This window comes from Mustela putorius, unplaced genomic scaffold (genome assembly GCF_011764305.1).
Source record: "Mustela putorius furo isolate JIRA1106 unplaced genomic scaffold, ASM1176430v1.1 tig00003853_pilon_pilon_pilon, whole genome shotgun sequence".
Classification (NCBI taxonomy): domain Eukaryota; kingdom Metazoa; phylum Chordata; class Mammalia; order Carnivora; family Mustelidae; genus Mustela; species Mustela putorius.
Window position 1 is genome coordinate 1,535,177 of NW_025422005.1, and position 14,063 is coordinate 1,549,239.

At 66.4% G+C, this 14,063-nt stretch overlaps 1 protein-coding gene across 2 annotated transcripts in view; it reads left to right on the forward strand.

Moving 5' to 3' along the window:
• Positions 1-8,079: 8,079 nt before the first annotated feature.
• The window catches only part of PRDM16 (PR/SET domain 16), a 299,031-nt gene continuing 293,047 nt past the window's right edge, over positions 8,080-14,063 (forward strand). Inside the window, exon 1 of one of the 2 annotated variants that reach the window (XM_045063582.1) lies at positions 8,080-8,507. In XM_045063582.1, coding sequence (XP_044919517.1) covers positions 8,471-8,507 — 37 coding nt within the window. In that variant the 5' untranslated portion in view covers positions 8,080-8,470. The remainder of the gene's footprint in view (positions 8,508-14,063) is intronic. The other variant, XM_045063581.1, reaches the window with a different exon arrangement.

Sequence of the window (14,063 nt, forward strand, 5' to 3'; positions counted from 1 at the left end):
TGGACACCTGCAGACGAATGTCCTGGTCCTTGTGGGAGCGAGCGGTGCGTGCAAGGCCCCCACGCCCTTGGGGGCGCCCAGGCCGGGCACCGCAAGCACCCCAGGAAGGGGGTCCAGACACAAAGCCCTCTGCAGCCTGGGTCCTGCCTGCAGCCTGGACACCATCCCTCAGCTGCACCCGTCACCAGGGGGAGGGCTTCGGGGCTGGCGGACACCTCCCACTCTCCCGCCTCTAGGACAGGGCCTTGTACCTCCAAGTTCCAGTTTCCCGGGTGCAGGGTGCGAGCAGCCGCACTTCCGATCGCGTGGGACTGTTGTGAGGGTCACAGGGAGTCGTGATGCAGCCCAGGGGCAGAGGCCAGCCCCCTGCTTGGCGCCGGAGCCGCAGCACCCCCCAAGTTACCGCGGGGAACCCCACAGATAGACCAAGTTTCCCTCCTTCTGCGGCCCCCATCACCCCACCGAGGCCCCCCTGAGCCTCCGGGCTTCCTTTTTCAAATCATGTGCCATCAGCGGGGGACCTGGGTGCTTGGTCACTGCTGTGTCCCCGTCACGGGGGACGGGCACGGGCTGCTGAGCATAGGGCAGCCCTTCACGAGGTGGGACAGGTGAAGGACGGGCCAGTCAGCCTCGGGCGCTCAGTGCAGGGCTGCTGCCTCCACGGCCATGTCTGGGAAGGCTGCCCCCCCCCCCGCCCCCGCCGCCTTCGGTCTTCCCGGCTGAAATCAGACGCAGATCGCTTTCTTCTCACTCAGTGCCCTTCATTCGTGAGTGACTCCTTCTTTCCTTCACTCCCAGACTAGGGCCAGCCCCGGGCTTTGTAGGACACTAGATGCCCTGGAAGCTGCAGGTATGTGGAGGCAGACAGCCCTTATACAAGGCCGCACTGTGGGACGGAGCGTTCCAGAAACAGCCACCTTGCAGGGACCTCTGGCCCTAGGTCAGCGAATGCAGGAATGACCCCAGAGCCTCAGCCTCCCTGAAGCAGGGGCAAATGTGGTGGAAACACTGATCCCAAGGGCCAAGAGACCAGCAAGTCTAGGGCAGGCCAAGGTCGACAGGGTGGGGACTGGCTCTGGGAGCCCATTAAGATCCTTATGGGTGAGCGGGACCCGAAGCCCCCAGGAGCCCTGTCCTTCCCAGTCTGATTGCCCTCCGTGTCCAGCCAGGGAGTGAGAAGCTGCTCTCCAGGGCTCCAGCTCAGAGCTCCTAGAGGCAGACCTGGGTTCTGGATGAGGAGGGGTCCAAGAGCACTGGGATCCCTACTAAGGACAGCTCCAACCCAGAGCCCCCAAGAAGTGCCAGCCCTGACCGGCACGCAGCTGTCGCCAAGGGCCCCTGGCTCATTTCCCCCATAGGACACGGGAGACTGGGGTGCCCAGGAAGCTGGGGGCTGAGAGGAGGGAAGGCTACTAGGGAGGGAGCCAGGAAGAAGCTGGGTCTGACTCAGCTGAAGTTCTGTCTTGCCCCCAGCCCCACTGTCTCCTGACCTGGGCAGGGAGGGGAACAGGGAAGGCCCGGACCTCATCCCTCTGCGGCTCCCCACCCTGCCCTCCCATCCTAATTCTGCTGCTAAGGGGGGGGGGCGCAGGGGCGTGTCCCCCGAAGGAAGAGCTGCTCAAGGCCAGGACCCTGCCATCTTCAGCCCAGCCCAGGCTGGCACACAGTGGGTCCTCCGTGAGGCCTCTTGACAGGCCTGGGCTGCAGGGGTCCTGGGGCTGCGTGCAGGGGTGTTCCTGCCACTGGGGCCGGGGCCCTTCGTTGGAGATTTATCAGGGGCAGGAGGTGAGGGGGAGATGGAGCTGGACACTCAGGGGCCCCCCAGGTGTTGAAGCCCCTGGCATCAGGCACCAGAACAGGAGAGGCACGGGCCCTGCTCCCTTCCCGGAGCCCCAGGTCATGGGAACTGGCCCCGGGGGCAGAAGCAGAGGCCCAGGCCTGGCACGGAGGCCTCTGACTGATTCTGTTACCTTCCAGGGACTCAGCAGGAGAGGTAAATGTTTCCCTTCCCCAGAAGCTATCCTGGTCCTCGGCAGCCACCTATCCCCCACCCCCACCATTACCAGTTCAGAAGCAGCAAAGGGGGCAGGGGAGAGCCCTCAGCTGGTCATCTCCTGGGCCAACCCATTCCCTCCCCCTCCCTCATCAGCCGGAACTACCCAGAGTGGTGTGAGGTCAGGCCCTGCCCCCGCTGTTCTCCCCCAACCCCAGGCCCCCCGCCCCTCCCCCGCCCCCCCCCCGCCCCCCCATATCACCCTGGGTCCCCGATCCCGCAGCCCAGGACCTGCCGTCTGTGGGGTTTGGGGTGGTACCGCCCTGCGAGTGGGAGGCTGGGGTGTTAAGCCTCCTTGCTTTTTGGCCTCGATGGGAACTGGGAGTCACTCCGCGAGCCAGCAGAGCACTGTGCAGGGGCGGAGAGGAGGCGTGTGGCCGCGGAGCCGGACCCTCACACCAAGACCCCCTCCACGGAGCCGGCAGAGGACAGCACCGCGCTGCGGACGCGGGGCACAAACGGCGGCGCGGGCCAGGTTGCTGCGGAGCAGCCGCGGGCCTCTCCCAGGCTCGGCACCACCTCTGGGCCTCCCCGAAAAAACGTGGCCCCAGGAGGTGCGCTGCGCTCCACCTCTGGGGTTGTCCGTCAGTCCGTGCGGTCTCCCACCTTCCCACCTACACCTGTGAGAGAGGCCCAGGGAGGCTGGGCGCCGCCGCCGAGATGGGGCTGCTGAGGCGGGAAGCAGTCCCTCCCGCGTTCCCAGGATTACGTCTGCGGGGTGTCGAGTCCGCAGGACTGGAGGCGAAATTCCGTTTCCAAACGAAGAAGGTCTTAGGTATGGGGTCAGGGACCACGGCCGAGAGAGGAGAAAGGAAGGGGCTTTGCAACCGCGGGATGTGACCCGGGGCGCAAGCTGACTTGGGGAGTCTAAGTTACACCGGCCCGGCTGCGGGCGTTTGGGGAAGCGGAGGGCGGACTCCCATTCAGCGGCCCCCGGGACTCGGGCCCCGGGAAAGCGACTCGGCCCCCCGTTTTCGTTGCCACCAGGTCCCTGCCGGAGCGCAGCCGGAACCGGGAGCAGGAGCCAAAGCGTCCACGCGGGCAGCGTCCGGCGGGGCCACGGTGCCACCTCGGCGAGCGAAGTTCTGCGGCGCTGCTGGGCCGGGGCGCTCGGGGCGGGGACGAAGTCGGTCCCGGCGCGCAGGCGGAAGCCCCGAGGCTGAGCGCGGCGCCCAGTCCCCGCTCCGGGAGGTGCCCGACAAGCGCAGGGCTCGGGATCGGCGCGAACCAGCAACGGCGTTTGTTGGCAGATTTTTAAAGGTCGGGGGTAGAGAGCAAGCGTGTGGGGGCGACGCCGTTCGTTACTCTCGCAGCAGTAGCCAGAGCCTGCGCGCAGCTGCGGGAGCCCCGCCGCGGAGCTGCCGCACCGGCCGGGCCCACCTTGCGCGCCAGGGGGAAGCAGGATCCTGGGGGCTTCCTGCGCTTCCTGGAGAGCCGGTTTGGGCCCGGGATCCTGAAGCCAACTCCCTCCTAGGGAATTCAGATGGGGAGCTCAGGCCCACAGCTTCCATCTCTTAATTTAAAAACAAACCAAACAAAATATCCCTGATTACGCTCCCCAAATGCATGTGGCGGACCCCAGGTGCCCCTGCACTGCGCATCTGCGCTCCTGAGAGGTAGCTGCCCGGTGCCAGGACCCCGCGATGCAGATTAGGGCAGAGAAGTCTCTTGGGGACCCTCCCAAGAGGCTGCCCATCTGCTAGGCACCAAGTCCTCCCGCTTGTGAAGGAAGTAGGTTTCCAAACATCTGTGGTTTGTTCCGAAATCGACAACATGGTTCACATTCCTGGAAGTCTTGGTTGAGAGGTCCCCAGCACTCCCAGGGCCCAGTTCAGAGCAGGGACTGCTTGTGGGCTCTCAGAGACCTTGGTTGTGAGCAGCACAGGGGACAAACAGCTTTGCCACTGGCTTGGTGAACTTGCTGGGCCAGAAATCAGGACCTCTGTGCTCTGTCCTCTGAAGTTAGCTGGGTCACGACCAGTTTCCCTGGGCTCCAGGTAGGAAAAAGGGCCAAAGGGGGCCTGGAATATTACCCACAGAGTCTTGGAGGACCCCCAGAGGAAGAGCCCACGCTGGAAGAGCATGGAACCCTCCTGGGGAAGCCGAATGCCTTGAAGGCTGTCGTGCCCCACCCCACCCCCATTCTAGAAGGAACACTCAAGCTAGCTTTTGGCCCCAGGGTTGAAAGGCCTTCACATTCAACCCCCACTGAGTCCCCTTCTGGGTGCCAAGACCACCTCCGTTTTCTCTGTGTAGTGGGAACCAAACCAGATTGTCCCCAACCATCCCTGGTGGTCTCCAAGCCTTTCTGTTGCTCAAATCTGGGAGACATTTCCACCTAATATAGTGCCCAGAGAGGGAGACAGACACCCCCACCCCCCCACCTCCACCTCAGTGGGAATCAATGCTCCTGTGATGGGGGTGGTTCAAGGATTTGTGGTCTGGACCCTTGGGGCAGTTTCAGATCTCCGAGGAGAGCCCATATGTAAACTAAGGGAGATGCACTTTTATTCTTTTAGCTACTCTGAGCAGTTTCTCTGAGCAGGCACGGGCGCGCGGGGGGGGGGGGGTGCGCTGAGCAAAACCTAACCTGGACTCATATTGAGCCAGAGACAGAGTGCCTTTCAGCCCATGGCCAAGTTTCAGGGGCACAGATAAGAATGGGGGGGAGGGGGAAGGGGAGCCATGAGAACTGGCAAAGGCCTGCCCGTTCCTACCTCCCACTGCACGGGCCTAAGTGGGGCTCCCTGGGGCCAGAGGCCTGTGCAGGTGGCTGGACTGGCTAGGACCCTGCATCTCTGAGCACACACAGGCCAAGGCGCAGACCTCTCCTGGGGCCAGGCCTTGCGAGATGGCATGGGGCACGCGTCCTAGCCAAACCAAAGGACCCTCTGGTCCAAGACAGTAAACTCTGGGGTGCACAGTGAGCTCTAAGTGGTTTTGTCATTTATGAGGTTCTCAGGGCGTCCGGAGCCGGAGTCCTCCTTCCTGCCTGCCCACTACGAGGCTTCCTGGAGCACCAAGGACCCCTTGCTCACCCTCCCAAACAGAGCCCTTTCCCAAAAGAGTTCAAGTGATGCTGTCTCCAGGGGCACCTCCCAGCCTGCTGGAAAGGCTGGGGGACTGGGGCATGCAGAGCTCCTGGCTGAAGTGGGACTCCAGGCTGTGGCCACAGTTGACAGGAAAAGTCCTCTATCCTGTACCCTGGACTCCAGCAACAAAGACTGTTCCAAAACCCAGTGGCCTGAAGGATGTGCCCGAGGAGCCCACACCACACCATGGCCCATTCAGCCGCCGGTAGGAAGCCAAGGTTGGCCGCAGCACTTCTGCGTTCCACAGCCGGTCCCGAAGCCCAGCATCGGGCCACGAGACTCCCGGAAGCTTGGCTTGGTTTGAAAACTGCCCTTCAACATTTCATTGTCAAGAACATGAAAACTGCCCCTCTCCTCCTGTTTGGCTCCCACCCACCCAAAACTGTTCCCCCATCTCCCCGTCCCCAGATGTTGCACGTCTGGGCCAGGGTCGGACCCGCTTTGATTCCCCCTTCTTCGACTTTCCCTCTGCTCTGCAAAGCCTGACCTGATCTCCATTCTAAATCCGGCCACGCGGGGGCAGGGCCCAGCCAGGCCAGGCCAGGGCCATGGCCTTGGGGACAGTCCGCCCAGGCTCCTGGAACTGACTGGGGCTGATGGGAACGAGCGCTTTGCCTGGGAATGTCAGCACGGAGGCTGTCTCCTGGTCATTCCTGACCCCCGGTTCTTTTGCCCCAGGTGGCCCTGAGTGGCAGCCCCCCAGGCCCACCCCAGGGCCCGAGCAGAGGGCAGGGAAGAGACAGTGCAGCCTCCTGCCATCTTCCCCCAAGCCCTGGCAAGGGTACAGTCCCAGAGTCCAGAGAGTGTCCTGGCCCAGCTTGGCCGGGATTCAGAAGATTTTAATCACCTTCTCGGCTGAGGGAGGGGGCCAGAGCGAGCCGGGGCACCCCTGGAAGAAGACTGGGCCTTAGTAACCTTGGAGCCTACCAGCTGCCTCCAGTGCAGGGGAAAAGGAAGCCTGAGCTGATTGGGGCGGGGTTGGGGGGGGGGGGGCTGGGGGCTGGGGAAGGACCTTCTGTGCAGGTGGGAGGGTTTTGCATCTACCACTATATTCTCCCCAGGCCTCCTACCCTTGCTAGGAGGCTCCAGGCAAGAGGGTCCTGGATGCTGGTGTATGACAGTGACCTTGTATTCTCTCTGGCCATGGTGTCGACCAGGTTAGTTCCCTGGCCTGGAGCCTGCTCTGGCTGGGTGACCGGAATGGCTCCCAGCTCTGAGCTCCCCGTCCCTTCCTTCCTCTCCCAGCGACCCCCCCACCTGGGGACCACGTGGGTTCTGAACCTGCAGTAAGGCCCTAGACCCCCTTGAGGACCACCCACCCGAACACCCAGAGCCTGGCAGCAAGGCTCAAGGCCCCTCTGGACCCCACAGTTCTCCACCAAGCCCATGGGGACCGAGTGTGGGGCTGGGGGACAGGCCCTCCGAAGGGCTGCAGGCAGTGCGACTTAGCTGTCCCCGATCTGCCCCTGCCCCTGTTGGTCAACGTCAACACTCACCTAGGGCCCTAAAAGCTGGAGGCTGCGTCCAGCTCACTGAGAAACAGAGCAGGGCAGAGAGTACCTTCTCCGTCCAGGGCTGCGAGCAGGGAGCAAGGCTGGGCAGCCCCGAAGCCGTGGGAGCTCCTCGGGCGCTGGAACTCAGGGAAGCAGCTGTGAACTGCGGAGGGAAGGCCCAGCGCGCCCGGCCTCTGCGCCTGCGAAGCCCTGCTCTGTGGAGCCTTTCCTCTGGGGTAGCATCGGTCCGCATGGCAGGCGCCCCTCCCCATCCAGGACGCCTCTGCTAGGACCCCGGGTCTCCGCCTTAGCCTTCCGCCCTTCCCGGTCCACCTCCTCCGCTCAAAGGCTGGGGGTTGGCGAATGCAGGTCTGGGTGCCGGCACCACCGGTCTCAGGGCACACAGATGGGGAGGGGCACAGCCAAGAGCCCACCGGGGGCACCAGAGACCCGCACCAAAGGCTCGACCTCTGCCCTGCTCAGGCTGACTCTGGGGCAGCTCCAGGTCCCCGGAGCCTGTCTGAATCCTGGTACCAGGAAGGGCCTGGGTCAGCGCCTGCTTCTGCACATTTCATTCTCGAATCCCAGACACAGTCGAAGGAGGAATTCTCGCTGCCCACACCAGGCCCCTGCCCGGACATCCTGCCTACCGCTCTGCGTCGGAGGGCTGCGCGGCAGAAGCGGCCGATGGGCTCCCGCCCGCGCGCTCTGCCACCTGCTCCGCCGGCCTTCCCGCCCGCCGACTCACCTGGGCCGCGGGAGGCCCCTTCCCCGAAGGTGGCCCAGCTCCGGCGCTCGCGCCGCCGCGTACTCACCTGGGGCCCACGGAGGCAGGAGTGCGCGGGCCTGCCCCGAGGCCGGCGAGGTTCCCGGCGCCCGGGGTTCGGACGGCGCTCCCCGCGCTGCCTCCCCGGTGCCCGGCGCGCGGCTCTCCACGGCTCGGCGCGGACCGAGGGCGGCGGGTCCGAGCTTCACTCGCCCGCCGGGGCTGTGGCGGAGCTGGCGGCGCCGGGGCTGTTGTCTTCGAGCGGCGAAGCCCGGAGCAGCGGCGCTGGGGTGGGGGCGAAGGGGAGGGGCGGGAGCCGGGTAGGCCCGAGGGGGGCGGCGGGGCCGGAGGGGGCTTCGGAGGAGCCGGGTTCGGCGCGCGGGCCGGGACACCCCCTCGCGCGGTGGCGGGCCGGGGCTGGGGGCCGCGGGGGAGACGCGGAGAGAAGCAGGCTGGGCGACGGCGAACGCAAAGCTTTTTAATGAGTCATAAATGCGGCAGAACGAAGCCAACCCGGCCAGACCCGCGTCCGAACTGTCGGCGCGTCCCCCCCTGGGCTAGGAAGTCGCGGGGACCCGCGCCGCCGCCGCTCCGCCTGCGGCCGGGGCCGGGGCGGGAGCAGCGGCGCGGCGCGGCGCGGGGGAAGGGCGGGGGGATAGTCACCTCGCCTCCGGGGCCACCTGGGTCCTTTTAAAGTGTCCGGGGTGCGGGCCCCGGGCGGGCGCGCCGAGCACGGAATGTTTTCTTAAAGGGCCAGTTCCGAGCTGCGCTGGAAAGGGGAGGGGGGGCGCGGGGGCGGGGGGGGGGCCGCGCTAAGTGCGACGGAGACCGGGAAGGCCGAGGAGAGCCCCCCAATCCCGCGCCGAGGCGGCGGCGGCGACGGCGGCGCGACGATGAGGATGATGAATACATGGCAAAGTTTTTTTGGCCCCGGCGAGGGGTGTCAGATTGAGTGCTCTGTGCGCATGTGCGAAGGTGTCCAAACTGACAATGCTGGGGAGATGAAGATAGTGTGTGGCTGCTTCTGGACTCGAGGAGGAGGAGAGAGATTCCGCGAGCCGACACCATGCGATCCAAGGCGAGGGCGCGGAAGCTAGCCAAAAGTAAGTCTCCCGCGCTCGGCCGCGCCGCGCCGCCGGGTCGGGGCCGCGGGGCCGGGGCGCCCGGGCCAGGGGTGCGCGTCGGGGCGCGGCCGGCGCGCCTCGGGCTCCCGGCCCTCGGATCGGCCGCGCGGCCCGGGGGCTGCTCCGCCTCCCGCGCTCCGGGGCGGCCGGGCTCGGCGCAGAGGCTCGGGGCGCCCGGGCCGCGCGCTCCCCGAAGGCGCCGGCCCCCTCCTCGCGAACCCCCTCCCCCCCCCACCCCCAGTGTCAGGCGCTCGGGCCCGGGAACCCGAGGCGCGCGGTGGGGGCCGGGGAGGGGGGCGGAGGGGGAGGGCTGGGGGTGGAGGGGAGCGAAAAGCGAAAGTTAGCGAAAAGTTGACGAAAGGGGAGAGCAACTTTTTCCTCCTCGCTCGCTCTCTCCCTCTCTCTCTCGCAGTGGCTCTCAGTCCTGGTCAAATCATATTCCGGGCTTTTGAAATAGTGGGCGCTAGAGCACCGCCTTTGGCGTCCGCCAGCTGGGCGCAGAGGAGGGAGACCCCGAGCCGGGGAGGGGGCGGAGGAGGGGGCGCGGGCCGGCGTCCACCCCGCTCCTCGGGCGCAGGGGCAAGGGTGGCGGCGGCAGGACGGCCTCGGCCGCTCGGGCAGCAAAATGGAGACGTTTCCCCGGGCTCGGGACCGCGGCGGGGAAGTTCATTCCCGACTGGTGCCCTGCGCGGCGGCGGGCGCTCCTCCGCGGCTCCGGCGACTCGGGCAGCCCCGCGCGGCGCCTCCCGCGGGAGGGTCCCCGCCCGGACGCCCGCCGCCCGCCGCCCGCCGCCGCCGCCGCCGCCCTCGGCCCCGCTCGGACCCCGCTCGGACCCTCCTGCCCCTGGTCGCCCGCACAGACTCGAGGCCCGGCGGGGACACAGCTGTCCCCGGCGAGGCTGCCCGGTCCCCGGTCTTACTTTCTCTTTCGCTCCGTCTCGGGCCGAGCCCCACGCTCCGCGCGCCCAGCCCGCCGCGGGCCGGGTCCTCGCCGCCGGCCCCGGAGCGCCCGCCGCCCGCCCTGCCGCCCGCCGCTGCGCGCCTCGGGGCCACCCGCGCGCCCTCCGCGCTCCGACCGCCGGCGCCATCGGCCGAGAGGCCCGCGGGCCCGGGAGCGCGGCCCGGGGAGAGGGCAGGTGGGAGCGGCGGCGCCGCGGCCGGGCGAGCGCGGCTCCCGAAGCCCCGCCGAGGCCCGGCTGCAGCGAAGCGCCGAGCGCCGCGCGGGAAGGAACCCGAGCCGCCCGCTCTCGCCGCCCCCTCCTCCGCCGGCCGCCCGCCCACCCGCGGCAGGGGCGCCGGCGCCCGCTCCCCCTGGGATCCCTGCCCGACCACCGGGCCGTGCAGCTCGCTCCTCTTCGGCCTGACGCGGCCCGGCCGAGCCCCACCGCGCCAGGGCTGAGCCCCTAAGCATGAGCCTGGTGGGCAGAAACTCCCGACACTTTTCCGAAGAAGTTCTGCTCCCTTGGCTGGGTGGGCCGGCTCCGTCGACAGCGGCCCCTCGGTGGTAGGGGTTGCAGCCGCCGCGGAGCACCGGGGAAAAGCAGCTCCCCGCTTCTGCGGGTCCCGCTGGAGTTCCCCGCCGCTGTGTTGGGCTCCTCCCTGAGACACCCCTTTCCAGCCTGTGTCCTCTGCCCCGTCGTCAGGGCCTCGGCCTCCTCCGTCTCCCGTGACCTCTAGCCCCTCTTGGTGCGAACAAAGCCCTAGTGTCTTGTGGCTGGTGCGCCAGGGCTGTGGGCCCGCTACCTGTGCGCCCATGGCGGCGGCATGTGGGGGTTCCTGTGCATGTCCGTCCGGTCTGTGTGAGCACAGCAGTTCCTCTGAGTCTTGCCTGCGGGTCGCAAGCTGCAGGGTCAGGCCGTGGCCACGGAAGGGCCCAGAGCTGGGAGAAGGTGGAAAGTGCCGCGCTCCTGCCGCTGGGCCTTCGCTGCAAGCGAGAGGCCGGCTCAGTGCCCCCAGCGCAGCCCGGGAAACAGCCCAGGATACGGGGGAGCGGCCCGCGCCCAGTGGGCCCTCCGTGTGGCCCTCGGCTCCCTCCCTGTCTGCTCCGTCCTGACAGGTGGGGAAGGTGGCCCCCCGGGGCTCTTCTCTGGACCTAGAAGCCAGCTGGTGGCATCCCACAGCCTTGCCCTGAAGCCAGAGAACCAGACCCGAGGTGGGGCGGAGCACAGGTCTCCCCTTCCTAGGAGTCCTTGGGGAGAAAATGCCAAAGCAGAGAGCAAGTGTGTCGGGGTAGACACTGCGGAGCCTGCACTGAGCACGCCCTGGAAAGCCCTCAGAGCCCGGCTGGCACCCCCAGCCCTCCCCAGGAAGGTGGCCCAGGCAGCCACCGGCCACGCTGCCTGACAGAGCCCAGGATCCGGCGGGGAATTTCATTTCACTGGACAATATTTTAAGCAGATGTGGATGTCCCTGGGGACCTGACTCCATTACCTGGAGCTGAGGCAGCCGGGCAGCCCCAGGGCCACCCAGAGAACCTCACGGCCAGGGTCCGGCGGGGGGGGCTGGGGGAGGAGAGGTCACGGTTATAGGCCAGAATGTGGGGCTGGGCTGTACCTAACGCCATGTGTCAGGCCCACCCGGAAGGACAGCCTAGTCCGTGAGGGTCACCCCCTGTGTCAGAGCTCGAGGGCTGCCCCAGAGGGCGCATCTGGGGCTGGAATATCGTATGTATTTCCCTAGGACCCCGCCCCCGGGGGTCTCTGGGGCTGGGCCTGCATGCTGGCCGAGCTAGCATCACCTTTGGGCCCACACGGGGGGCTCTGAGTTCAGTTTCCCGAGGGCAGAGGCTGCTGCCGTGCTGAGCACCTCCTCAATGGGAACCTAGGAGCTGGGGGGGCAGGGTGAAGACAGGTGGGCCCGGGGTCCTTCACACTGGCCAGGGGGCTGCTGGCCTGTGGGGAATTGGGGCCAGCCCTCCCCTACACTTCCCAGCAAAGTGCCTAACAAAAGCTTTGTGTGTCGGTCACCATCGAGAGCCAGGTGGGGGGTTCAGCTCAGCCAAGGCAGCCTCCTGACCTGCTCGTCCCACGGCTGTGGGGGGGGGGGCTGTGTAGGGGAGGGTGTGTTCCCAGAGACAGAGTCCAGTCCTGGCCCCCATTCGAGCCGCCCCTGAGACCTGCTCACCATGGACGTAGTTGACAACCAGACAGGATATATTCCAGGCCTGGGGACAGTGTCCCCAGGACAGCTGCCACCTTGCCCCTGGGGTGGAGGTGGGTGGCTGCTATCTCTGGTCCAGGCAGGACTTGGGCGTCTGGTGTGTGCGATGGAGCGTGATGTGGGTGAGGAGGGCTGTGTGGGACAGGCTGGGAACCCGGCTGGAGGCTGAGCTTTCAGGCGGCTCCTTCTCCCGGGCCGAAACCAGCCGGGCTCTGGCTCTGCGGGGCCCTGCCCTTGTGCCGCCCACCAGGGGACGTTTGCCCCGGCTCCCCACAGCCGGGATGGCAGCCTCCTTTCTGGACGCCTGGGAGGGCAGCAGTGCCAGGAAATGTCCGGCAGGAGTCGAGCGTCTCACCCCGCTTCGGGCGAAAACACCGAGGCTTCGGGGGAGGGACGGGGGCAGGGCTGGCGGCCAAGGCCAGGTGCCCCGCGGCCGTGCACTGAGTGCCTGAGGGCTCTGGCCCCGCCATTGGCCCCGAGGGTGTGCCTGGGCGCCCAGGTCTGTGGGCGGGGGCGGATGCCAAGTCGTGTCCGTCGGGTGACCTCAGAGCGGGCTCCCAGGGGAAGGGCACCAGTTGTGTCCTCGGGTCTCTACCACTGGACACCCACCAGGTCACTCTGCACCTCCTGTTGGCCCTGGCAGGGAGCAGGTGCGAGCTGGACCGCTGGACCCTGCGGGCCCCCATGGCTCCCCAGAACCCCGAGTTCCACTTCTGGGCACAGCACGGGGCAGGGGACCTGGTCCTGCCGTTTCTGTTGGGAGGCCGGGTGCTGGCGGTGGGACCAGCCGGAGTCTCCCCCCCTCCCCGGGCCCCTAGGGGGAGGCCGCCAGCTCGCAGGGCCGCTGTAGGCTCGATTAGCCCCCTGTTTTATTCAATTAGGAGGCAATTAGGGATCCTTGGGGGGCTGGGGCTGGTAATTAAGGTGACGTATAATTAGAGTCTCAACAAAAATTATCCAGGATTAAAAATCTTTTGAATAATTTCGTTTAAAAATTTCAAATAGCGTTAAAGACAATTTATCAGGTTTTGAATCAAACCCGTGTAACAAGTCTTGGACGCTACAGCTCGCGTAGCGGCCCGGGAGGACAAGGACAGCCTGAGCACTGTCCCCCTGCGGGAAGGAAACTTGGCGAGGGGACAGAGGAGCCGGGCCTTGCTGCGCGGTACGGTGGCGGTCGCGCACAGACGCGGGCTGCCCAGGGCTGTGGACCGCGCAGGCCGGCCCGGTGAAGGGGCTTGGGGACCCGGGGCTGAGCCAGCGTTGCTGCAGCCCCCCGTTCTCCGCCCGCACAAAGTCCCGTAACTACCGCGCCACAGGAACGGCTCTGCAGGCCGTTTAAGCGAAGCAGTGCCTGCCGCCCGGGGCTCCCTTCACCCCAGCTCAGCCAGCGGTCGGCGCCCTCCTCCCCCTCTCCCTCCCCCTCCCCCTCCTCCTCAGGGGCCGGTGATGGGGCCCCAAGGGTCTCCGCCTTTTGGCTTCCAGGTCGGAGAAGGGCGGGCTCCCAGCTCTCCACTCCCCGACTCCTGACCCTGACCCAGACTCTGGGGCCGCAGCCTGTGTCCCATTGCTGTTGCTTTGGGGATCTGGGCACAGAGAGTGGAGAGAGCTCGCCCAGCTCCTGGATCAAAGTCAGGGTGGTGTGGGGAGGAGGGAGATGGTGAGGGGAACCGAAGCGCAGGGTGGAGGTCGGGCTTCTCGAGAGCAACTCTGCCTTCTTCCTGGCCCAGCTTCGCCCAAGGGGGTGCACTGGCCCCGAGCACTCACCCCACGCACCTGCCCACTGAGAGGCCGGAATGGGCTGCAGCCCTAGCGGCTGCCCCTGTCCCTGTCAGTGCCCGATCCTCCTCCGGGAGGCAGGAGGGGGTCTGGGACCCGCAGAGGCACACTTGGTCCACTTACTAGACACGACCCCACTCCTTTTCACTGACCTTGAGGAGGGGATTTGGCCTTGGGGGCACCACTTTTAGGGGTAAAAAAAAGTCTCAAACACAGAGAGGTCAAGTAGCTCTTCGAGGTCACACAGCAAGTTAAGGATGAACCGGAATGCCACATAGGTAAAGCTCCCAAGCTTTCTTATTCGAACACCCTCCTCTGCCCCCTTCCTCAGGGTGCTCTACGCTGTACTTAATGCCAGTGGATTTTCTCTTTTTATGTGTCAAGGTTTAAGCATTTTCCCAAGGACAGTGCTTAGCTTGAAACCGGTCTGGTTTTTAAAAGCAAATGAGACGTCCGTGTCCCTACAGGTTGTGCACACAACCCGCGAACTGTGTCCTCAGCCTCCCCCAGACTGGCTGTTCTTTGCCAGGGTCCGGACTCCCCAGGCCAGGCAGGAAGCTTTGCCGGGGTTTTCCATGCCCCGATCCCTGGCTCTGG